Raw genomic sequence first — 27,398 nt, 5'->3', positions numbered from 1 at the left:
GGTCTCCAGTGTTACAGGTCCATTTTATGTTTAGCTATTTATTTCTTTAAGCCAATGAACTAATTATTGTTGCTAAGAATAGTTAATAGATTGCAAATTAATAGATTGCAATTATTTTATAGAGGAGTAAAAGCTTTAATATTGAGAATGTGTACTACATATAATTTTTCAATCTTTACATAGTTGGTTTTTCTAGGTATTGACCTTCGCACATTTTTTTCTGAATTTTTTATGTGATGCTAAGACAAGTACTGCTATTGAATTCATAGTATTTTCCTCCCTGGCTTATTTGTGCTTTAAGATTTATCAAATTTATAGTATTATTTTTCTTCCCTAGCATATTTGCAGATATAAGAATATAATAAGCATGCAAAATGATGCTACTAATTGATTCACTTCTTGCATGATACAGATTCTTGATTAAAAATTTAAGAAGATCACATATAATTTATATTTCAGGGTTAATTCTATGTATTCCTTAAATATTTTCAAGTTTTAAGATGAGCTAATATAACAAAAAAGCAAGTTACTGTCGATGTTAATGAATAGAAGATTCATTAAATTCATTAAATGTATGTGGAGCCCACCAGGAACAGATAGGATGGAGCCATCCATGGATTTTCAGCAGCCATGCAGTCTTCTGATCAGAACCATTGCAATGTTGTCTATGTTGCCCATATGGGCCAGGATGGCTCATTATCACATCAACACTTCAGCTGACACGAAAATGCAGAGAAAGGGCAAACAGCGGGTGGTATGGCCAATCTCTCTGAGAACATATCCCAGAAATGCTACATTCTTTGTTCACTCAACAGAGACCACTCCTACTGGGGACATAACTGAAAACATTACCTTTATTCTGGGAAACCGAGCCCCTGAGTATCAAGTAGTGTTGCTTAGAAGAAGTTACTCAGAAGTTATTTCTGGTTCTGTGCTAAGGGATCACTCATGGAAGGCTCAGGGGATCAAACACTGGTCAGCTATATACAAGGCAAACCTGCTCATCTAAATGCCTTCTATGCATTTCAAGTAATACTTAGGGTTGAGCAGTTTTTTTTTTTTTTTTTTTTTTGCTTCTTAGATATATTCCCTGTAATAGTGTCCTATCTCTTTCACCTCAAATATTTTATCAAATCACATTGCCCCATTTACAGTGCTATTAAAACTGACTCTCCTTTTGCTTGAATTGAGGAGGAAAGATATAGGCTATACTGGCATTACTTGGGATTCCTCCCATGAGTGATTTGGGGTTCAAGCTTGAAACCCATTCCTCCTGCATGATAAAACACACTTTTCTCCTGTTGAGCTAGATCTCTGGCCTCATACCAGAAAGCTGCAACCATCCCATCCTGCCTGTGTCTTACTTAGACCTATTACTTATTATTATTATTACTAATTACTTATTCTTGCAGGCTTCTGTTTTCTTAGAGCACATCAATATCCAAAATACTACAACTTGTGTGGTGCTGTATATTCTATATGAATACATTATTCCCGTTTACTAGCATTTAGGACACAATTATTCAAAAAGAGGAGCTTTTGCCTTCTTCATATATACATGTATGTAGCACTTAGAAAGATCCCTGATGGAAAGAGGTGTTCAGTAGGAAGAAACTGAATAATCAATGTAAAATCCTTCTTATGGCTTTATAATATATTTAGAGATAAATAGAAAGTATCAAATACTAATGCTGCTTCGATATTAGGGCCTGAGCTGTATTTTTGTTAAAAGAAGGAACTAGGTCTAGATTGTGTTTTGGATTCCATGACTACTCTTCTGAGACATATACTTCCATTGGATTCCATGTAAATCTTTGTAAATCCAGATTTTATCCTCCTCCCTAATTCAGGCTAATAACCCTTCTATAGTATAGTTCCTTCCTTAGCAATTATGAATCATCTTCCTTAAGACATATTTTTTTCTTAGTCTATTACATTGCTTGTACCTAGCAGATTACAAGCCCTTTCAAGTTAGTCTTTTCTAAAGTTGTCTGAGATGATAGCTTATTGCATTGAGTTTTAGGTTATTTCCTTCCTTTGAGAGCCTTTGTAAATTTCCTGAAGTACTTCCAGCTATCCTGTGCTTTCACAGACTAGTTTTCAGCCTGGTGAAGTATTACAGAGGCTGTTTTCCATTATGGTTCTGTCCACAGCTGCCAGTTATCAGCTGACTGGATACAAATAGTGATGGGGAAAGCTTATAGAGAAGGATCTACTAATTCATGGTTGAAATCCGGAGAGTAGAGAAATGATGGCTGATTTTGACGTTGTAAACTCCCACCTTGTCACATTATGTGGTTAATAATATCAGAAAAATACTGGAAATAGTTGATTACTGTAGTTGGCTGATTTCACAATGGCTCTCTGCATCATTTTTGTGCTCATAAAGGAGGAAATTTTTTCTGATGACTGCTTTAATGAGCAAGCCACATAATATTTGAGTGTTTTTTCCCTTTGATTTAAAGGAACATGTTTTACAGGTTGTATTGATTGATTTTTGCTCTAGAAAAATCATCTACATCACCACAAAAGGGTTAAATGTCAGATCACTCTTCTCACTCTCTGCATATCTAGGCTTTCTGGAGAAGTTCACACCATTGATCTTTGCTACTATGAATTTCAAGACACCATACAATGTTGACTTTTATTTTTCACAGCTCTCTATTTTGCAGCTAGCTCTTCTCCTAAATTGACTCATTCTTCAAGATTCTACCCTCAGATGACCTTTGTTTTCCTTCCTGAATATAATGTAGGGCACTGTTTGGTGTCTAGGATGGGTCATTAAATGTGCAATTGAATTTCCTAGCCATTTTCTCATGACCTCATTCATATATATGGGGAACTACACGACCTCCATGATTTGCCAGAATTTCCAATCTCTCACCAGCATTTCCCCCAAACCAGCTATTGGTCAACCTCATGATTAGCTGGTTAACCAAGTAATTATGATTCACAGATCAATGAGTACCAAAACATAAGAAAGAATTATAGTTAATAGGTGGTATATTTGGTATGCTAAAAGATACTCAAAAAATTTAAAGTGATAAATTCCAAATAAGCTCAGTTCTTTAGGATTCATGGCTTAGTGACTGTAAACTTGCTTTCATAAGATGTAGTTATAAGACTTTTAATGAACTTTTTTAAATCAAAATAATTAAACATAGCTAGGAACAAGACATAGGTTTAATCTAATGACAATTTGTTAATAAGCAACAGGTAATGATATTTAATTCTTTATTTTAAAATACATCTGTGAGATGTCAATATAAAATATATACATATGAAAAGGTTACATGCAATTTATTACACATGTGCTTTAATAGATTCACATACAAAAAGTCTAAACAAAAACGTTGATGGCAAAAATAGTTTCTTCAGCTCTGAAGAAAAGATTGATTATTAAACAACATGCTTACCTTAGGTTTTCCTCTAAGGTTGTCTTTTCTCGGGTGCTAGAGATGTGAGTCGCTGCCTTTTATGTGTGATGATGCCCTTATTTGATTCCTGGCAGGACAAAAATGAAAAAGCACTTGGTTCTTATTTACAGTAATGTCATTTTCAACAACTGTAAATGATATTTTTTGATATTCTGCTCCCATACCCTCTCAATGTAAATTTTGTAAACAGACAAAATAATTGTTTAAACATGTAATGAACATAAGAGTATTTTTTCATTTCTGGGTTTCTGTAAAATGGATACATTTTATTTTAACTTCACATCTTTTCAGAACAGTTATATTGGTGGATTATTATTTTATGTAGGAAACAACTCATAATTTAAATGAAATCTAAACCTCTAAGTCATTTGAAACTGTCTACTTCATTGTGGGTTTTATGGTCTAAGTTTTGTTTACCTCTAGTTTGATGTCTTTTTAAATTGCAGTGAATTATAATTGAAGCAGCTTGCTTTGAAATTGGAGAGTGAATTTTATTTCAGAGATAATTTTGCCCTCTACAGTAAGATGAACGTTTTCAAAAGTGAGTTACATTTTTAATAATAAATAAAATGGAGCTATTCTGGCACAGAAATCATGGTAGTGTTTTATTAGGATTTGCTGGTCTCAGTTTCATTTCAATATAAATATCAAATATAAATTTGAGTAAAATTTGATAGTAAGAAAAATAGCTTTCAAAAGCACCAGTAAAGACTGACAAAAACTAACACAAAAATGTAGGTATATAAATAAATAGGGTCAATAGGGTAAAGAAATGAAGTATTACTTCTTGTTAATTCAATTATTTTGAGTAGAAAGTAAAAGAAAGATTAATCAAATGGTCTTGATAAAAATCAAATGAAATTGTTGTAATTGCCTTAGTAACTAGAATACCTATTTTAAAAAGTATAATTTTTTAAATAAAGGACTTTCAAATTTTTTATTTTTTTTGCTTTACGTAATAATTCTGTTATTTTAAGTTAGAAATTTTGAATAATTTTATACATAGGAAGAAAATTTTCAAATGAAAGTTCAAATTCTAAAAATAAAGCAATAAGAGTATTTATATTAGATTTTAAAAACATAGCTACTTTTCTCAGTGATTTTTTTATGATTTAAAGATAACTTTTTATGACACATCCAATATATTCTTAATATATGTATATATGCATATAAACTTCACATTGTACAAAAAAGCTCAGTAATCATTTGAATAGGATTTTCAATGAGAGAGATAAAGAACAATACCCAGGAAAACCTCATAGTAACACATAATTAGAAAAAGAATTACATTGTTCTCCAAATAGACCATCATAGCATTTCTTACATGTAGCATACATTTTCATTTGGTTCTTGCTAATAAATTGTATATTTTTATGGTTTTTTAATAATATATTTTTATTTTAAACATAGTGCCTTACATATCGTTGACAATAATATTTTAGGTACATATTAACATAAAATCAGAGGGAATTCCCATCACAGAATTGTCCTCCCTTCACCTCGTTCCCGTGCATCCCATAACCTCCTCAATCACCCACAGGGCTGCTAGCATGAGTGGTCCTCTCTGTGCCCAGCTTACTACTTAGTGATCCTACACTTGTTTGGTCTTGGTACCTTCCTTATTTTCCCCTCTAATTGGGAGGCGGGACTAGATAGTTATGTAGTTTTGTTTGAAGAAACGAAAAGTAATAAACTGGGGTAAAAATCAAAAACGTCGAAAATGGGCAGAGTCCTTCTAGAGGCTCTCATCCTCAGTTTGAGAGACAAAAGGGAAAAAGAAGGTGAAACACCACAATAGTACAAAAAAGAAGAGTTAAATAAAATATCCAGTGAGCACTCCAACAATAAAGATAAGCACCACATAAAAGCCATGGTCTTGAGATAAAAACATGGCAGAGCACATAAAGGAAAAGAGAAAAGAAGAAAAAATAAATAAATGAATAAAAATGGAGACAACAGCTTCAATATCCAGACTAAAACAAAGAAATCGATAAAAAACTAGATAAATAAATATATAAAAATTATAAAAATTAAGAGGATTGTCAACTAGAGGAAGCAGAAGAGTGCAGCGGCCAAGCACTCTTTCTAATCAATGAATCCCACCACAACATGCAGGAAAAACCACACTACAAGCATGATAATGGGGAAAACTCACAGGCAGGCACCATCCACAGAGAATGAAGACAAAGCTTGGATGACCTAATAAATTCCAACCACCTGATTAACCTTTCAGATAAGGAGTTTAGAATAGAAATATGGAATGTGTTTGTAGAACTCAAAGAAAGCATAGATCGATCTGAACAAAACACAAAGACAGAAATCAGAAAACTCCAAACTGAAATAACAGATCTGGAAAACACGGTTGCTCAACTGAAAACCTCAATGGATAGTCTCGCCAACAGGGTATCAGCAGCTGAGGAGAGAATTGGAGTACTGGAAGATGTGATGCAGAAAAACTCAACACAACAGAAGAAATTGGAAAAGAAACTTAAGACAAATGAACAGGCAATGGAAAAAGTACTCAAGGCATGTGAACAAATGAAAATAGAAGTCTTTGATAAACTCAACAGAAACAACATAAGAATCATTGGAGTCCCAGAAACCCAGGAAGGAGATCTCCAGGAAGAATCAACTGTCAAAGACATCATCAAAGAGATACTCCCAGAGTTAAAAACTACATGCAATCAAATCCTGCATGCCTGAAGAGTACCAGCTAAAAGAGACCTAAAGAAAAACACCCCAAGACATATCCTCGTTACAATGACAAATCACACAGATAGAGATAGAATACTGAAAGCAGCAAGATCAAAAAGGGAAATTACATTCAAAGGAGCATCCCTAAGACTTACAGCAGACATGTCACAAGAAACTCTCAAGGCCAGAAGACAGTGGTGGGGTATTGTGACAAGACTGAATGAAATGAATGCCTCACCGAGAATACTGCACTCAGCCCAACTCATGTTCAGGTTTGAAGGAAGAATACACAGCTTCATGGATAAACAACAGCTCAGAAACGTCACAGATGATAAACCAACTGTAAAGGAAAAACAGACAGGTCTACTCTAAGACGAGAGAGACCAACAAACACAGCAAACTTATCTAAAAGATGACATTAAATCCTATGACAATCATCTCCCTCAATGTCAATGGACTAAATTCACCAATTAAAAGACACAGAGTGGCAAAATGGGTCAAAAAGATGAATCCAACCTCTGCTGCCTACAAAAAAACACATCTGAATAGTCAGAACAAACATAGACTCAAAATCAAAGGCTGGAGGAAAATCATCCAATGCATCATCTAGATGATCATACACTATGACCAAGTAGGTTTCATCCCAGAAATGCAAGGATGGTTTAACATCTGCAAATCTATCAACATCATACACAGCATCAACAACAAGAAAAATAAAAATCACATGATCAAATCAATAGATGCAGAGAAAGCATTTGATAAGGTCCAACACCCCTTCTTGATCAAAACTCTCACCAAGATGGGAATGGAAGAAACCTTTCTCAATCTAGTTGAAGCCATCTACCACAAGCCAATGGCAAATATCCTCAATGGAGAAAAACTAAAAACCTTTCCTCCAAATTCTGGTACAAGACAAGGCTGTCCTCTCTCATCATTCCTCTTCAACATAGTACTGGAATTTCTTGCTATAGCGATCAGGCAAGAAAAAGATGTCAAGGGAATCCAGATAGGAAAGAAAGAAGTCAAGCTCTCATTGTTTGCAGAAGGCATGATACTCTACTTAGAAAACCCTAAAGACTCTACCAAAAAGCCTCTAGAAACAATAGATTCATATAGCAAGGTTACAAAATCAACCTACAGAAATCAATGGCCTTTTTATACACCAATAATGATAGGGAAGAGATGGAAGTCAGGAAGGCAATCCCATTCACAATAATGCCACACAAACTCAAATATCTTGGAGTCAACTTGACCAAAGATGTGAAGGACCTATACAAAGAAAACTATAAAGCCCTGCTCCAAGAAATAAGAGAGGACACACGGAAATGGAAACACATACCCTGCTCATGGATTGGCAGGATTAACATAATTAAAATGGCAATACTCCCCAAACCATTATACAGATTTAATGTGATTCATTTAAAAATACCCATAACATTCTTTAAAGAAGTGGATCAAACACTTATGAAGTTCATCTGGAACAATAAACACCATCGAAGAGCTAAAGCACTCCTAGGGAAAAGGAAAATGGGAGGCATTACTTTCCCCAACTTTAAACTGTTCTATAAAGTAATAGTTATCAAAACAGCATGGTATTGGTATAAAAACAGACCCTCTGATCAGTGGAATAGGCTTGAGTTCTCAGACATTGTTCCCCAGATATACAATTACCTAATTTTTGACAAAGGAGCAGGGAAAACCTCTTCAACAAGTGGTGCTGGCAGAACTGGTTAGCCACTTGCAAAAACACGAACATAGACTCCCCAATTAACATCATGTATGAAGGTAAAATCCAAATGGATTAAAGACCTTGATATCAGACCTAATACCATAAGGTATATACAACAACACGTCTGTAAAACATTATATGATATTGAGACTAAAGGCATCTTCAAGGAGGAAACTGTACTTTCCAAACAAGTGGAAGCAGAGATCAACAGATGGTAATACATTAAACTGAGAAGCTTCTGCACCTCAAAGAAATAGTGCCCAGGATACAAGAGTCACCCACTGAGTGGGAGAAACTATTCACCCAACACCCTTCAGATAAGGGGCTAATATCCAAAATTTACAGGACACTGATAGAATTTTACAAGAAAAAAAAAACATCTAATCCCATAAAAAAAAATGGGGAGAATAAATGAACAGACACTTTGGTAAAAAAGAAATACAAATGGCCAAAAAGTACCTGAAAAAGTGCTCCTCACTAATCATCAGGGAGATTCAAATCAAAAGGACAATGAGATACCACTTCACACCTCAGAGATTGGCGCACATCACAAAGAATGAGAACAATCAGTGCTGGCGGGGATGTGGAGAGAGAGAACTCTTATCCACTGCTGGTGGGAATGCCGTCTAGTACAGCCTCTATGGAAAGTGATATGGACATTCCTTCAAAATCTGGAAATTGAGCTCCCATTCGACCCAGCTATTCCACTCCTAGGGATATACCCTAAGAACACAAGAACACAATACAAAAACCCCTTCCTCTCACCTATATTTATTGCAGCATTATTCACAATAGCCAGACTATGGAAACAACCAACATGCCCTTCAACAGACAAATGGCTAAAGAAACTGTGGTACATATACACAATGGAATATTATGCAGTAGTCAGAGAGATGAAGTCATGAAATTTTCCTATACATGGATGTACATGGAATCTATCATGCTGAGTGAAATAAGTCAGAGGGAGAGAGAGAGACGCAGAATAGTCTCACTCATCTATGGGCTTTAAGAAAAATAAGTCATTTTTATAAGAATCCTCAGAGACAATGAGAGGAGGGCTGGAACACCAGCTCACTGCATGAAGCTCACCACAAAGAGTGGTGAGTGCAGCTATAGAAATAACTACACAGAGAACTACCATAATGAAGTGAATGAATGAGGGAACTGGAAAGCCTGTCTGGAGTATAGGTGGGGGTGGGGTGGGATGGAGGGAGATTTGGGACATTGGTGGTGGGAATGTTGCACTGGTGAAGGGGGTGTTCTTTACATGACTGAAACCTAATCACAATCATTTAAGTAATAAAGATGTTCAAATAAAGAAGAAAAAAAAAGAATTCCTTTTCAATTACCTAAAAACCCAACTCGTAATAGTTGAGATTATAGTTGGATTTTATTTTCATAGACATGTTTTCTTTCCCTTCATAGATGAAATATAATATTTTAATCAGGGAAAGAGATTATTTTTCAGATATAATAGGAAGCATTTCTTGAGTATCATGAAAGGCCTGTTTGAGGCTGAGTTCAAAAAAATTATAATAAAATAAAAAATGATTTTTGCTTTTTTTCCTTTTTCTTTTCTGCACAGGCACAGTAAATTTTGGGTTTATTGGAAAAGGAATTCCCTTGGCCTAAGAGATACAGGGCTTCTCCACCCTTGAAGTATATTGTCATGCGATTAACTATAGAGTCCTTTCAGGTTCTTTTACTCTCCTCTTGGTGCTTTTGTGGTGTGTGGAAGACTTCTCCTTCCTGGGTGATAAAGTCAGATCTCTGTATCTAGAGATCTTGGTATCTGCACAGGTCAAGGAGTGGATCTTATAATGAAGTCTTTCTTTGTGGTTCTAGAAGCTTTTGTTCCCTCAGTGTCATTTTAATCCATCATCTGTGGTTGGTGATCTTGGTCTTTGTGCTGATTTTAGAATGGAGCCTGGGGTAGCCTCTTTCATTATGTTATTAGAATACCCATTCAGTGGCTATTGTCTCAGTCAGACCTCTGGAATTAGAGATCTTGGTTGTTGTGCAGGTTGTATATCAAACCCTAGACTAGGACTTTTTTTTTTTAATTGGTCCCAGGATACATATTGCCCAGTCTTGGTCCTATCAGCCAGTCATCTGTAGAACAGGATCTTGGCTTTTGCACAGACCAAATGGTGTCCTTTTAAATAAAGGATTTTTCAAATTTTTCATCCTTAAAAAAATTATTGTTTTATGTTGTGTGTTGGAGGTCACAGAAGTTCAGAAGTATTTGATTTTCTCCATCCTTGGATGTAGTGGCCAATAAATCTCCCTTTATTCCCAGGTGTAAGACTGCAGTCCAGAGTGTGTCAGAAGTGGGAGCAGATCCTAGCAAAAAGCACTGAAGGGTTTCCATGAAGTGGTATTAGCAGAGAACAGCTGATAAACTACTGATTCTATATTGCAGAACTCTCAGAGCAATTTGAAACCAAAGCCAGTATTGCTGGGGACAGTTGGAACATATTAAGTGCCAGCTATAGTTATGAGGAATTGTGAGTTTGGATTAAGCAGAAGGCTAATTTCTTCTTTTAACAGTAGTTTTTGTGCTCCTTAATATGCTGTCATTGTTTTATAAATCTATGTAAACTATATTTTATTGAAAGATACTCATCTAAATACATATATGTTCTCACTAAAGGATACTACCAAAAATTATTTTAAATAGTAAGCTAAAACTTTAACTTTGCCAGTCGTTTTAAAGGTTGTCCTTTTATTATATCTTCCATTAATTTTTTGTCATGATTATACTTTTTTGCTGTTTTTTGCTTCTTATTAATTTTGTTTTGCTTGGGACCATATCCAGTGATTTTTTTAAATTAGAATGCACACCACCCATTACCAGTTCACCCTTCCAACCACTGCTATACCCTGTTTTCCCTCCCCAACTCCCTTCCCATCATGCCTGCCTATCTCTGGAGCAGTTAATTTGCACCTCTCTCTGTCTCTCTCTCTCTTTCTCTTCCCTCTCTCTCTTCCCTTTCTCTCTCTCCTCTCTCTCTCCTCTCTCTCTCTCATTTTTGTTTGCACTACTGTTGATGAAAGGGTACCATGCATGACATTTTATCCCCTTTCATTACCCAGTTCTTTTTTAGAGTGATCAGTTTCAACTTTCATTGACACAGCAGACTTTACTCTAACTTTACTCACTACTCTTTGTGGCAAACTTCTTGCTCTGGGCCAGACAGTTAGCTCTGGACTTGAGATCTGACTCACAAACTTAATGTTTTAGAATATTAAATTATAATTACTCAAAGTGAAACCTAAAAAATATGTCTAATTTCTGTAAAAGACAATTAGCTATAATAGTAGCTGTAATTAAGAACACTGATGTTTAGTTACTGATATTTTTAGAATTTTGGGGAGCCTATACTCTATGTATTCAGATCTTACTCCTAGTTCATTCAGGTTCTATGCCCCCAAGTTTCACTAAGAGTGATCCTTGAGCACAGGATCAGGAGTAAACTCGAGTACTGCTGGGTATATTCCCCCCATGATGTGTGTCGTAAACATAATCCTAGTTATTGTAGAGGAAAATATTATGGTTTTTAATTGATTAACATATAAAGAATACTAAGTCAGATTGTATTTTGGTTCAGATATTTTTGTGGATCAAATATATATTAATAAATATGAAGAAATGATTTGCTACATAGGTATTTGTAGTTGAATTATACTTCTTGATATCTACCGCAGGGCAAAATATTTCATTCAAAAAATTAACTATAATCCTAAAGACTAATTAAATATTTTAGTCATTTTTATTTGGTAAAATGTATTAATCACCAATATGTGCCCAGTAGATAAAATTTGGTAATATATGTATTTATATAAGGGAATACATACATGCATACATATGGATATACATATATATATATATATATATATATATATATATATATATATATTCATTCATCCCTTAGTGGTCTTTGGAAATTGCACATTGGGTCCCAGTTAGTTAATCTGTAGGAAAATGAGCCAATCTGTGTTTTTCTTACAATGTTTAATTTATTTGATAAAATCATCCTAGTGCTAAATAACTCTTGTATTTTATAGTTTTCTCTCTCTCTTTCTTTTTTTTTTTTGTTTTTGGTTTTTGGTTTTTGGTTTACACTCGGCAGTGCACAGGGGTTACTCCTGGCTCCACGCTCAGAAATTGCTCCTGGCAGGCTCGGGGGACCATATGGGATGCTGGGATTAGAACCAATGACCTTCTGCATGAAAGGCAAATGCCTTACCTCCATGCTATCTCTCCAGCCTAGACAGTTTTCTTGATTCTGCTTAATTATCTCATTCCTCTCAGTATTATCTTTATCACCTTCCTTGTTTTTCTTAGGAGTAGAGCTAAATATTTTTTGGGGGAGGGCAAGCTAAGCAATGATGAAGGCTTTATGCAAGCAAGGACCTACCTACCTGCAGTACCATTTCTCTGGCCCCAGTTGTGTGTTGTTTGTTGCCATAAGTTAACTTTTTTTTTTCTCGCCATAAGTTAACTTTTTTAGAGGAGTCCCACATTTGGATTTCTTTTTAGAACAACTCTAGCAAAATTTGACTATTATTTGTTCTTGTTTTCAAAGAACATAAAATAAACTCTGACAGCTTCTAGAGGAAGTACAAGAGGGGGTTTCATTGTGAATTAAGGTCATTTCTTTGAAAATAGATACCAGAGTTGAATATGCATATGAAGATTTCTTGAGATGTGTGTTTTTCCTGCTTCTTTACCATCTGATTTCTTTTAATAGAAAACTTCAATTTTCCTTTTGGAATAAGATAACTTTACAAATCAGGTTTTCTAGAACTTATCTGGTAGTGTATGATATCTATTTGCCTTCCCTTCACATAATCATCATAATGCTTAGTCATGTGCTTCTCAATGCTTATTCCCTTAGGATATATAGCATAGTTCAGCATAAGACCTGAATCTCTAATCTTCATTTATTTACACAGGTAGAATGCTTTTTCAATGATTTATGAGGAAATGTCACATTTCAAGTTTGATATCTAAAGAAATATAAAATATAATTTATATTTTGTATTTTTCTAACTTTTGTTTTTTGGTTTTTGGGCCACACCCAGTGGTGCTCAGTGGTTACTCCTGGCTGTCTGCTCAGAAATAGCTCCTGGCCGGCACGGGGGACCATATGGGACACCAGGATTCGAACAAACCACCTTTGGTCCTGGATCGGCTGCTTGCAAGGCAAACGCCACTGTGCTATCTCTCCGGGCCCATATTTTGTATTTTTCTAAGGGATAGGAAAGAGATAGAAAGTAGATTATGAAATATGGGTACTGACTAGTTTGTTTTCTCTATTTTTTAATTTTAACTCATTTTTAGCCTCCCCCATGTTTTTGCCTCAAAAATTCTTATTTAAATAATTTTTTTATATTTCAGTCACTTAGCTAAGTATATTAAAATACTTAGTTCCATGATTTGCTATTCTACTCTGTCTCTCAACAGAGCATTGAGAGTATGAGATAATTCTATTGTTGTTTTTTTTGTTTGTTTGTTTGAATTTTTTTGTTTTTGTTTTTGGTTCACAACTGGCAGTGCTCAGGCTCTACACTCAGAATTTGCCCCTTGCAGGTTTGGGGGACCATATGGGATGCCGGGATTCAAACCACCTTCTTTCTGCATGCAAGGCAAACACCTTACCGCTGTGCTATCTCCCTGGATCTGAGATAATACTAATTTAAAGTACATTCTTATACTAGATTTAGATTTTTCTAGATCTTTCACATCAACTCTCAGTTACCTTCTTCCATCTTAGCTTTAGTTTTGTCATCAATAAAATGGGTATAGTATGTATTTACAGGTTGGTAAATCATGGTCAAACACTTGGAAACTTTAATTTTGGAAGGAGGGTGCATCTCAGAGATGAAAAAATCTGAGATGTGGCTCCATGAATGCATGTCCTCCAATGATCCCAGGCATGGAGTCCCAGTTTGATTGACCAGAGGTACATTGTTGGTCTCAGATTAGAAATGAGGACTAGTTAGGAACTATAAGAGCTTAGTTTCCATTACTTAGAAGACAATTTCACTGTCCATGATTCACTGTCAAACTGTTGGTCCTGAGAATACAAAACAGAAGTACTTTTATATTTCCTGGCACTTATTATATTTCCTGCTATTGTATAGCATAGGATTTATGCCATGACAAGATTAGACAGGCAAACTTTTTTTTTAATTTTTAAAAAAAATTTTGTTTGGGGACTATACTAAATACTCAGGGGCTACTCCTGGCTCTGCACTCAGGAATCACTCCTGACAATGAGTCGGAAACCATATAGGGTGCAAGAATTTGAACCTGAGTTAAGTGCATGGAAGGCATGCCTTACCCATTTTACTATCTCTGGAAGATTATTTAAATATTTCTGAATTTATTGCTTGTTTTTGGATCATAACCAGAATTATTAAAAGTTTACTCCTGACTCTGCACTCAGTGATCACTCCTGGTGGTACTCACTGGAGCACATGCAGTGCTGGGGATTGAACCTGTGTCAATCCCTGGGTCAATTACCTACTATACTATCTCTAGCCCTTGTTTTGCAGACTTGAAATAGTGACAACATTGTTTTTACCTTATGTTGTGATTTCTTTATTTTTTTTCTTTCACTCTGCTTTTCTCATCATTTTTTACTTTTATCCATCAGTAAAGCGCATAATGCTGCAATATTAACCCTGAGACAAAACTGTAGTCACCCCCTGTAAGAGCAACTTCTTGGAACATTCTTCTCATATAGCAAGAGGAATAAAATAAGTACTCTAAATATTTTGAAAAGCTCTTTTAAATTACACTGACACGATGAGCAAACTAATTACAAGTTTTTTTAAACTTCAAAAGAAGTTCTTTATTACATTATCTCTAGAGTTTTAAGTGTGAATTAGTTTCATCTGTGCACCCTGGATATTAAGATAGATATTTTTAAAATGTTGGTGCTGGTTTTCAGACTTTATCATTTCCTGGAAGAATTTCGGAGATTGTGTTTCCAAAAAAACACTGATTTTAAAAATCCGTGCATAACATAAATACATCAGTAATATATATATATATGAATTGTAAAAAGTATAAAATGCAAATGTTATTAAATGTGAATTAAATTATCTTTCAGTTATGTGATTTGAAAATAAAATTACCTAGTGAAAATTTGAAGGTAATCCTAAACATCTGTATAGAATTGTTTTACTATTTTAAAAAGTGTTCAGTCAATGCAGAAACCCTTTTTTTCTTTAAGTAGGTTATAGGATAACACCATCTTTATTTCCAAATGATGTAGAACATACTCTTTATTTCCTTATTCTTCTGTATTTCTTTTTCTTGCTTTTCATTCTCTTTTCTCCCCTTTCTTTGAGTCCTATTGCAGAGGGTTCAATTAATTAGATCTTCTCCTTTCATTGCCAATTTTCTGGACAATCCCTAAAAAGCCTATTGCTCTTCTATATTTATTTCCTGCCATTTAAAAATAAAATGAACTTTTAAATTCTAACTCCCATCAATTAAAACTGCTGGTACTAACATGCATGCATGTTTATATTTCGATGCATCCTTGTGAAATCTGCAGCAATGTTATATTGACATTTAATTTTTACTATTTGTGTTCTGACAGAAAGGAGTCAGTAGTTTCATGGGTTTTTTTTTAAGTTTTTTTTTTTTTTGCCGGGGGGGGGGGCGATTTTGGGCCACATCCAGTAGCACTCAGGGGTTACTCCTGGCTATGTGCTCAGAAATCGCTCCTGGCTTGGGAGATCATCTGGTACCTGGGGGATCGAACTATGGACACCCTGAGTCAGCCACATGCACAGCAAATGCCCTCATGGCTTCGGGCCAATTAATTTCATTTTTTATAGACTTTATTTTCAAGTTTCTCACTTTCTTTATGCATCAGGGACAATTTTCAGAAACTATTGCTTCCTCTTCCCTTGGTGGTGTTTCTTGGGTTCTGGTCATTATGAGGAATCACCATTTCTTGTATAACTGCATGCTTGGCACTGTTGCTTGCACTCACTTGTTTGCAGAGTATGAGAGCTCAGACACTTTCTATGGCAATGGGGATCAGCCAAACCCCCAATACTTCCAGAGATTGTGCTAGGTGATTTGGGATGTTGCCAGGGATAGAACATGAATGTTCATTTATGCAAACCAGACTTTCTACAACTGAGTTCTCTTTTTATCCCCCCAAAGTAGATTTATTTTAGTTTCACTCAAAAGTGCTGACATGAGTTTTCTTGTTCCTCAGTGCTCTCCAGTGTAAAACTATAATGTACTGAAACTCTTTCTGTCACAAACTGTTCCCTTGATAATGGACTCAGTCGATTATCATTAAACACTGTCTTAATGTGGCCTTTATGAGAATTTTAGAATGAGGTGCTTGAGAATAAGGCTTTTCCTTATCTTAATCATGCTGTAGGCATGTTTGATAGCTGTTAGATGGCCTATCAGAGTGGCCAGCCAGGGATCTTGCCCTTCACATGAGTGCTTGGTTTTATCAAATTTTCTCTTATTTTAGTTAGATTGTAAGTTATATTATTGTTGTTGTTACTAAAAACTGGAATATTAAAGTGATAGGTACTTGTTTGCTTTCCTTTTCTTGTAGAGTTTTCTTTGTAGCTGAGTGGAGATGACAATAAAAACCTGACGTTCACTGTTCATCAGGCAGTGCTGAGGGTCCCCAGGGACATTCTCAGCATTTTTTAGGCTCCCTGCAGTGCTAGAAATTAAATGTGGCCCCTTCATGTAAGCCATGCACATGCTCCAGCTCTTTGTGTCCTCCCCGGGATCTTCCTCAGACTTCTTGTTTTATGGATAAAATGTGATAGATGAGTGTCCTACAAATTCTAGCATACTCATTTTTGGGTTTTGCTGCTCAGGCTTTAGATAGGTGACATAACCCACTCAGCTAGAATATTGAAGGTGAGAGGCCCAGCACACAGCCGCAGTGCTTAGGGTCTCCAGGGCTGCTTGGGAGGCCATGTGGTACTCAGGCTATCCCTACTGTACTACCCCACAGTACAATCTCCTATCCCCTTTATCCAAGTATTGTGTTTAGTAAGACTAAAGATTTATCATGTTTGATCTTACTTATCTTGGTCTAAAGGATAAATGCTTTTTTAAACTTTGTAAGATTGTGTATGTGCAGAAAGACAAGAGTAAGGCTGGGTGGTATGTGTCAGATACTTCCAAACATGAATTCAAGGCTCATCTCAGTCCATGCATGTCTCTCCAGTAAGTCTGTCCATACAGTGGTAAATTTGTCCTTGTTCCAGTATGTCTGCCCATACTCTAGTAAGTCTGTATATACTCCAGTGAGGCTGTTTTTAATCCAGTGATAGATTAACCAGGTTCCACCCTATTCAGTATATAGTCATTACTCATTGGTTGGGAACAATTTTGGATGAAGCACCTTTTGGGTTGGTGCTTTAGATCATTGGTTCTCTGCCTCAGGGTGTGGCCTGGCACTTTCTAATAAAGACCCCATGTCTCAACAAAAAGGATTTTTTGCCCTTTCAGTTTGCCACCCCCTAGTTATCTGATTCTTAAGAGCAGAAGGTTTGCCTGTGGGAGCTCCTGAATCTGTTTTATTCCCTTAACCATATGTGGATTATTTCTTGCATCAGTTTGCTTCCAGACCTGCGTCTTTCCAATATCCTAGACTTGAGGTATGAAGCTTCTGCTTCACTCCAGAAGAACTATTCTTACTCCAGAAAGCTGTTCTTACTCTGTTACATATGTTTTTACTCCAGGAAGTCTTATCCTTAGAGACTGTCCTTACTCTAGTACCTGTGCCCTAACTCCAGGAATTCAGTCCCTAATCCAGGAATTCTGTCTATTCTACAAGGAGTCTGTCCTAAAGAAAAAAAAAATTAGTCTTCCCATTGCTATCTTATTTCTGGGATATATTGAGATTTCTGTATTCAGGTACTGCGGTATTGATTTTCTCACAAGTGAACTTAGCAGGAGGAAGAATATCACTAAACATATCACTAAAACATGCTCTACTGCTATGTTCTGATATTTTGTTCAACTTTTTATAGTTTTTCTCATCTTTGGTTATGTTGTTTTTCTTCTCCTGTACTGTGACTTTTGTTTTGTTTTGTTTTTGTTTTTCAAAAAATCATTTTTGCAAACTCTGTATATCTTACAGTTTCTGGTTGATAAGTGTGAAGTAAATTCAAGCATTGAGGACCCCTCCTGAAATTGGAAAGCACATTGTCTTTGTAGGTGATCTTGACAGAACATTGTTGTTGGCCTTAATTTAAACTTTGTGTGTATCACTTTGACACAATAATTACTTTGATTTGGGTGGGGGCTTTGATTGTATGTAATTATCTGGTTTGTTGAAACATCAAAGTCTAAAAGATATGGTTCATGAAGATTTTTCACCCTGCAGTTCTTTTTGATTTCCTGATATTGTGTCCTATAATTTTATTCCTGCTTAGCCTGAATACTTCCTTCTCTTCTTGACAGCATGGGGTAACCTTGGGAATGTTTTGAAGAGTCAGAGCAAAATTGCTGAAGCTGAAAGCGCCTATAGAAATGCGTTGTACTACCGGAGCAACATGGCAGACATGCTTTATAATTTGTGAGTATGCCTGGCTTTTATTTTCTGGATCTCATTTGGTTCTTCTCAGAACCTTGTGAAGGGTGTTTGTTTTAACAGTTAGGAACAAGTGATGATGGTCGCTATGTGTTTTTTTTCCCCATAGTTTCTTTTAATCCTGCTGAGGTAGATGGTTTTTAAGGTTTTCTTTGGGGGATAATCTGCAATATTCACATAAATTTCTATAATTTGGTTGAATTGCATGTTAATTTCTATGGCATATTATGGAAAATTGATTTAAATGCTTAGGCTTAAAAATTAGATTCTATGAATGCTTATTTGGATTCAGAAAGCAAGCATGTGGCTCATGATAGCTTAGATACTTGATGACTCAATTTAATTTGGGTGAATTTCATGTTAATTTCTATGCCATATCATGTAAAATTGAATTAAATGCTTAAGCTTAAAAATTAGATTCTATGATTGCTTAGTTGGGTTCAGAAAGCATGTGGCACATGATAGCTTAGATACTTGATGACTCAGTTATCAAAGAGTGAGAGATTTTGACCCTCTTGAAGAACTTCTATGTCAAAGTATTTAAAACACACACTGAACCTGGTGTAATACAATAAGATAATATTTACCTCTCACTAAAGACAGTAATGATTAGATTGTGAGAATGCACAGACATTAGGACATCTGTGTACATTGTGGCTGATGGTGTAGATTGGTTCAGCATGTGCTTCGTGTTTAATTTTTTTTCTTTATTTTTTCTCTATTTTGGTCTCCCAAATACTAACACATGAATCACATACTGTACAGATTATATCATTTTACATAATCACTTGCTGTGTTTCATACTTTATTAGATATACAACTGTCCTTTCCCAAAAAGTATTTCTAATTTTCACCTTTTTCCCCCCACATGAATGAAGCTAAGTACTTCTTGAAAGATTTATTTTCCTATCCTCTACATCTTAATAATGTGATGTTACTTTATTATTCATTGAATTTAAATTAATAATAGATAAAAATGTAAATGTAAAAGTAGGTAAAAATCACAAAGTTTTTTTCCATCTAAATGTAGCATTGCTTGGCAGTATAGGATACCAGTTTCTTATCATGTTCTTCACCTTTGTATTTTTGTTTTTGCTTTTTGTTTTGGTATTTGGGCCAAAGCTGGCCATGCTCAAAGGTTATTCCTGGTTCTGCACTCAAAAATCGCTCCTAGCAGGCTCCTGGGATGCCAGAATTGAATCCAGGTCAGTCTTCGGTCAGCCACCTGCAAAGCAATTGCCCTACTCACTGTGCTATAGTGCTGGCCCATGTCCTCCATTTTCAAACATCCTTTAATCTTACATTTAATCTTATATTAGGTACTGCTATCATTTACTAATTGTAGATTTTTGTGTACAAATTATTTCAGCATCATAACTTCTGCCAGGGTGTCTGAGTCCTCTTCTCCCCGCACCTTGTCCTAGTGCAATCTGCTGCCCAATTCCTGTCCTCCCACAGTGGGAAGTTGAATAAGCAGTTCCTATACTTTTTTTTTCTTTTCTTTACTCTTAACTATAGCTGCTAGTAGTTAAGAAGTCAGCCTAGCTTTGAGACCCAGCTTGCCATATGTTCTCCGAAACTTTTAAGGAGTAATCAGTGAGTTTAGTGGATGCAGATCTAGGAGTAAGCCCTGAACACTGTGGGCTGTGACTTCCCAAATAACAAATGTCTGCAGATCCATACATATCTATGTCAAGTAAGAGTGAAATCAAAAGCAATGGGAATGCTTTTTATCATTCCACTGAGAACATGATTTGATTTAATAAAACAGATAAAAAAACTTTATTTTTTACCCAACTCTGTGTGAACAAACGTAAATCTTAAAAATATTTGTCTCAGGGGCCGGAGATGTAGCATTTGCCTCTCATGCAGAAGGTCAGTGGTTCGAATCCTGGTGTTCCATATGGTCCCCTGAGCCTGCCAGGAGCGATTTCTGAGTGTAGAGCCAGGAGTAACCCCTGAGCACTGCTGGTTGTGACCCGAAAACAAAAAACAAAAAAAACAAAAAAATTTGACTCAATCTCCCCAAGCCCTAATGAGATATTCTTACAGGATAAGTTCACTATTATTAAGATGAGATTTCTGTTTTGCTTAAATTAATTTATGGGCCACATCCTGTGATTGTCTTGCTTTAAATCCATGTATCTAAACTAGCTTTGCACTTAGGCTCAGTCCCAGAGGAGCTCAAGGACCATATGAGGTACTGGGTTTTGGGGAAAAGAATCTGTGTCAGTGGGTGCATGATGAGCACTCTGCCCACTGTACTGTCTGGCTCTGAGATCAAATTTCCTGAACTAAGTGAGGGAGATAAAAGTTTGTCATAAATGCAATTTTTTTTGGGTTTTGGGCCACTCTCAATGACCCTCAGAGTTTACTCCTGGCTATGCACTCAGAAATCACTCCTGGCTTGGGGGCCATTTGGGATACCTGTGATTGAACCCAGATGTGCCTTGGGTCAGCCGCATGCAGGGCAACTGCCCTATCACTGTGCTATGGCTCTGGCCCCTCAGAAATGCAATTTTACTTGTGCTATAGGGTTTGCGAGGGAGGGCTGGGTTCTACACCTGGCTTTGCTTGGGAAATTCTCTGTCATCTGAGTGCTAGAGGGTTTTTCCGTGTTGTTTGGAGAAGAACCGACAGTACCAAAGATTGAAACCTGGACTCCTGAATATAGAGTTTGTATTCAACCCTTTGTATCTTCAACCTGAAGGCATTTTGCAAACTCTGTCAGCTCAAATGGAGAGGCATACAGTTTATAAGATCCACTGATCATAATTTTAAATTGCCTGATTATATAAACTATATGGCTAATTGAATTCATTGGTGAATTTTTATAAACTAGGCATAAAGTAGAACGTTTGCATCCCATGATATTCTAAATATATTTGGTACCATTTATCCTTAGGAGCAAGCATTTTTCTTTTTTCTTTTTTTTTTGTTATTTATGTAAGTAGGAAAGAAGCCAAGTTTTCTCATGAATAACTTAGTCTTGACATAGAAAATTTTTCCTTGGAGATGGATAAGTTATTTGCATTATATATTTTTATATACCATTTTGAATTCTGGAAATTTACTTTTACATTGCTTAACAATGAACTTAACTGAATTATACTCCTCTGTGGCATACTAGTCATAAATCACATTTCTTATTAGTTAGAATTTAGATTTTCTTTCTTCTGCAGTATCAAAGATTAATTTTAGGCACTTCATACACTAACAACCATCTATTCTAAGTTGAACCATGTCCTTGACTATCATCATGTCTTAAAGCTGTTTTATGGCCCAAACCTAAAATTATAAACCTAAAGATATTTGTTAGCATGAATTGATTATTGCTAATAATTATTAGAGATTTCTGGAAAACAAGTTTTTGTTTATTCCTTTATGTAAATTTTAATAGGCAGCTTACACTTAAATAAAATATTCAATTCTGGGGCTGGAGAAATAGCACAGTGATAGGATGTTTGCCTTGCATGCAGCTGACCCAGGATCCATCGTGGATTCAATTCCAGAACCCCACATAGTGCCTTGAGCCTGCCAGGAGCGATTTCTGAGTAATCCCTGATTTCAGGAGTAACCTCTGAGCACTGCCAGGTGTGACCCAACAACCAAAAAAAAAAAAAAAATTCAATTCGTATTATCTACTTTCTTTGTAAATTACTGAAATTGATTCATTTATTTTAAAAAGTTTGATTAAGAAAGTAGTCTGGATCATTTTATGACACTGAAAAATATAGTTCATCACAGAGCCTAGACTTAGGATGATTTTAGGAAGTTAGAGATGGTGTTTAAATGAATTTCTATAATTTTGTGTACATTCAAAATACCTTAATTGCACATCTAAACATGATTTTACATAGCAGACTAGATGTAATAAAGAAAGAAAAGAAAACAAGGAAAAAACATAAATGTAAATGGGGACAACAACTTCAATAACCACACCAAAAGAGGACATGGACAAGAAGTAGATAGATAAATAAAAATAAAAAGAAATAATATATATATAAAAAATGTTTTGTGCTTTTTGCCCTTTTTTTCCCCTCCTGCAATGGCACAGTAAATATTGGGGTCATTCGAAAAGGAATTCACTTGGCCTAAGAGATATGGGGTTTCTCCACCTTTGGAGTATATTGTCATGGGATTAACTATAGACTCCGTTCAGGTTCATTTTCTCTCCCCTTGGTGCTTTTATGGTGTTTGGAAGGCTTCTGCTCCTTCCTAGGTGATAAAATCGACCTCTGTATCTAGAGATCTTGGTATCTGCACAGGTCCAGGAGTGGAATTTATGATGAAGTCTTTCTTTGTCATTCTAGAAGTTCTGTTCCCTCAGTGTCATTTTAATCCATCTTCTGTGGTTGGTGGTCTTGGTGTTTGCACTGATCCTAGGATAGAACCTAGGCTAGCGTCTTTCATTGTGTATCCAGAGGCCCCATTCCGTTGCAATTGTCTCAGCCAGACCTTTGGAACTGGGGGTCATGGTTGTTGTGCAGGTCGTAATTCAAACCCTAACTATGGCTTTTTTATTGGTCCCAAGATATATACAGTCCAGTCATGGTCCTAGAAGCCAGTCATCTGTAAATCGGGATCTTGGCCTTTGGACCAACCAAAGGGTGACAAGTCTTCTGATTTTGTCTTATCATTAGCTGGTAAGGTAGGATAACCTGCACTTAGGTCAAGTTGTTCCCATTTTCTTCGTTGTCAGAATATCATATTAGAGCTGGCACTTATTGGTGGCCCAGCAGTATTAAGGTTGTTTTGGTTGGGATTTTTTTCCCGTAGCTGTTGTGATGAACTTTGTCGTTTCTCTGTCTGTGATCCAGGGTTCAAGTCTGGACGGATGCTGTCTAATCACCTGGGGTCTAAGTTGGGTCCGCATGACATATTTTCAAGGTGGGAGATATCCCTGTATTGTAAACAACTATGAGTTCTTATCCCTAGTTGATAAGAACTCTTTTTTATATGTAGGATTTTCCCTTTTATTAGTGTGCCTTTGCAGGGAGGAATGCAGTGCTACATTATATTGTCGGTGCATTTGGGGGTGGACAGAGAAGAAAACAGAAACAGGTCACACACTCAAAAAAGATAAAAATAGGAATAAAAATATATGTGCTCACCTGTGTATATGTAGAACATTTTTTTAAAAATGAATTAACAAAGTAATTAACGGAACAAAGTGATGCAAGAGACTACTTTTCTTTTGGGGATAAGCAGGTAAGGAGGTGGTGTAATACAGGTCTTATACTTATGTTGAAAGTTTAGGTTTCCACATTGTCTTTTGGGATTTTCTTGTGGTGTGTGGGTTCCCAGGCACCTTTCCATCACAGCCCCTGACCTTCTTGGGGTCCCTAGGAGGGTTGCGGGGTGAGGCCTATGTCACTTTTTTATAAACCTGGTTTAACATATTTGAGTGATGATGTTGGTTTTTCTTTTCAAGTATAATATATTTTCAGGGACACAACAGATGGATCATTGCTCAATGATTTATACTGTCAAATTTTATAAATACATAGTCAATTTTCAACATCTTAACTGCACTGCTCATGGAATCTGAAATGCAATTGATTTTTCAACTGAAAAATGCTCCAGTCAATAACTTTTCACTGCTATTAGAGATTTGTCTCACTCAGTCTTTCCAGATGATATTTAAAAGGTAATCCACTAGAATATTGAATATTCCATTAGGTATTTGATTCTGAGTACATTTGATAGCTACCATATGACTGGATCTACTTTAGATATCTTAAAAATCATATTTTTGGATAGTTAAGTGTTTTCCACCTGAAATTAATGGTTTTTGTTTTTGTTGTAAGTATCCAACCAATCATCCAAACTGAAAAACTAGAGATGGAATAATAAAATAAGTAAAGTGAAATAGAAAGAAAACATCAATGAAAAAGAATAGAAAAAATAATGGGAATTAATGATTACTATAGAATTTTTATTTGGGGGGAGAGGTCTTTGACAGGAAACCAGGTCAGATGTAGCTGTGTTTAGGGCTTCTCCTGCTTTTTTGCTCAGGCATCATTCTTTGCAGGCTCAGTAGACTAGGTTGATTGGGGATTGAACCTTCTTGATTATCTTTCTCCATGCTTATGATGTTGGTTTGGAAAAGACTAACAGTTTCAAAAAAGGTCATTAATATAGGACAAAATGAAAAAAATTCAAATATAGCAATTGATAAGGAAGCTAAATCAGGATAATATGGAAGCCAAAAAATCAAAATATTGGTTCCATGTATGAACATCTTAGCAATAGCATCTTCTAATTAAATATTAAATAGTCTGAGTCTAAATAAAAATCTGGAAAGAGTGGAAAGCTATAATAAAAATCTTTTTCTACAAGGAACCAAATGAAGTTGTTCTACAAATTTCATTAAATGTTTAATGAATTTATATTTGAGGCTCTAGGTATGCACGTGTGTGTGTGTGTGTGTGTGTGTGTGTGTGTGTGTGTGTGTGTGTGTGTGATGGTAGGTAATACTTATAGCAAAATGTCTGGTTCTGTTTTATTCTCCAGAGTTAAACAGAACAACAATATAGCAAAATTGAAAAATCTGAAAACTCACACACACAAAAAAAAGTCAGCCAAAAGAACAGAAAACTTAGAAGAGAAAAATAACAGAATGATGGAAGCCCCAGGAAATGAGACCAGAGCACATGTAGACATGTTTTATAATTACAGTGGTGTATAGAACAGCAAAATATCTCACAGGCTTGAGCACATGCTTAGTAAGTCAAAGAGCCCTGCCTGGACAAAACCCTGAGTCCAGTCTTTGGCACTCTGACTACTCAGTGCTGCTGCTCGAGGTCTTGGAACCCCTAATGTGTCATACTGAACACCGACAATCAGAACCCAACCCAGGAGTATACTATTGAGTATCCTGATTCTAGGCTTTCTTCCCTTCCCCTGTGTACCACATCTTTGGAACAAAATTTATGTAATTGTTATATTAGCACGCTGCATAAAATTCACTATTAAGTGGAATCTGGTGTTTGGTTTGCTGTTTAATTACTAGATTATTTTAATATGAAAAGATAACAATATATAATTATCTCTACCAATGTTAATAGTAATATTCAGTCATCATCTGCCTCAGAAAACTAGGCAAACACTCTCCATGAATGCAGGATTCTTATATCCTATTCATAGAGAAGGCAATAGTGACACTAGTTTCTCATGAAGTTCAGATGTTTTTTCTATCTATTCATATTCAGCTTCTTGAGGTAGGAGCAATTCTGTCATTGTGTTTCCTGCCACTTAAAGTTTTATGTTTTCCCTTTTATAAATGAATGATCAAATTTGTATCAGACCAGTATAGATCCCATTTTTTCAAGATAAACACTAAAACTAGTGTTTATTGGATAACACAAATATTTTAATCACTCATTATTCAAAATTATATTTTTGAATGATCTCAGTGTATTGTGATATATAAATATCACAAAGTAGTTTTGCTTATATTAAAAAAGACTTTTTGAACCAGATGTCAAACATTGCATTTTCTTGTAAAGACACATAGAGTTGGAATCGCTGTGTATGTTAAGTTCTTAGAATGAGTATAAAAATGTATTATGAACAAGTCAACTTAAGACAGAATCTCTTGCGTGTCACAATTCTGCCCACTAGTGCTCTGGAATCCTGGTGTTGGCAGCGCCAGGCTCTTTCAAAGAAACTATGGTGGTTTCTGTCTTCCTCTCCCCTGTGGTTTGCTGGCAGTGGGTTGAGTTTCTTAGCTGGAGCTGCATAATTCCTGTCTCTGCCTTTGTCATCACCTGGTGTTCTCCCTAGGAGTCTCTGTATTCACATGGTCTAAGAATGCCAAGCAGTGTGGACGAGTGGCCCACCCATGCTAACATGATCCATCTGCAGAAATGTATTTCAGGACTTCAACAATGTATGTATTTTAGGAATTAGTCTCAGAGAAACGTAAGATTGAACCTTTGTTTTACAAAAAAAAGAATCTAGCTTGAGTCTCAGGTTTTATAATGTGTGTGTATGTGTGTGTTTGTATGCAGAAAGTTAGGTAAAAGATTTCTTTATAGAGCTAGAATTTTTCACAGCATTAAAATGGGTTTCTAAATCAAATTTTTAGAATGCCGCAGTCTCACCATATAAAGAAATAAGGGAAGTGAGGGTACACATATGTCACCAGAATTGTGATTCTAATTAGGTATTAAGTTGTTAATTCAAGGCCAGGATTCGAGAACTCTTGAGAGGTTACTAGGAAAGTAATTATGATTTGAAGTGATGTGAGAAGATGATGTAGAACTAAATTATTCTTCAAACCCCTGAAGATCAGACATGAGGGGTTCATGGTCTTTGTTTTGTAGGAATGACAGGAATGGTGGGCAAACAGCCTTGTCCACATGGTTAGTCATAAGGAAGTGGCTGCCTGCCAAATATGTGTATATGTATGGAGGATGCATATTTGCTTCTATATGTGTGTTTATATATTCATATATGCACATACCTGTATATATTCTCTATTTATACATTCCTTATTTGTTTACAAATATATTTATGTGTATATAAATGCCTCATCAAAAACAAAAGATTTGTAAAATTCCTTGACAAAGACTTATTTGTAGGGACTGGGTTGAATTATATGCTGCACTATTTGGGAGGAAACTTAGGTTATTTTATATAAACTGATACAGGATCCACATTTGGAAAGACCATTCTGCAATCAACACTTCAGCTGTTTGGTTTTTTTTTCTTCTTACAAAACCCTGGAAATATTTTATGACAAATTTAAAATACTTTATTATCAGAATTAATAAGAAAAAGCAGAATGTATGTGTGTTGCCTGAGTGGATGACTTGCCTAGTGATATGTTAGCAAAAGCTTTCTGGTATTTCTACCCAGTAATAACAAAAATAAAATATCATCAATAATGAAATGTCTAATCACATATAAAATTCTCTTTTATTT

The 27,398-nt window shown here is 35.7% G+C and overlaps 1 protein-coding gene across 1 annotated transcript in view; it reads left to right on the top strand.

Moving 5' to 3' along the window:
* TMTC2 (transmembrane O-mannosyltransferase targeting cadherins 2) overlaps positions 1–27,398 on the top strand; it is a 587,133-nt gene that overhangs the window by 286,805 nt on the left and 272,930 nt on the right. Inside the window, exon 4 of the mRNA XM_049783373.1 lies at positions 18,338–18,452. Coding sequence (XP_049639330.1) covers positions 18,338–18,452 — 115 coding nt within the window. The remainder of the gene's footprint in view (positions 1–18,337; positions 18,453–27,398) is intronic.

The sequence above is a fragment of the Suncus etruscus genome, chromosome 11 (genome assembly GCF_024139225.1).
Source record: "Suncus etruscus isolate mSunEtr1 chromosome 11, mSunEtr1.pri.cur, whole genome shotgun sequence".
Taxonomy (NCBI): Eukaryota; Metazoa; Chordata; class Mammalia; order Eulipotyphla; family Soricidae; genus Suncus; species Suncus etruscus.
This window is presented reverse-complemented; position numbering and strand designations above follow the sequence as displayed.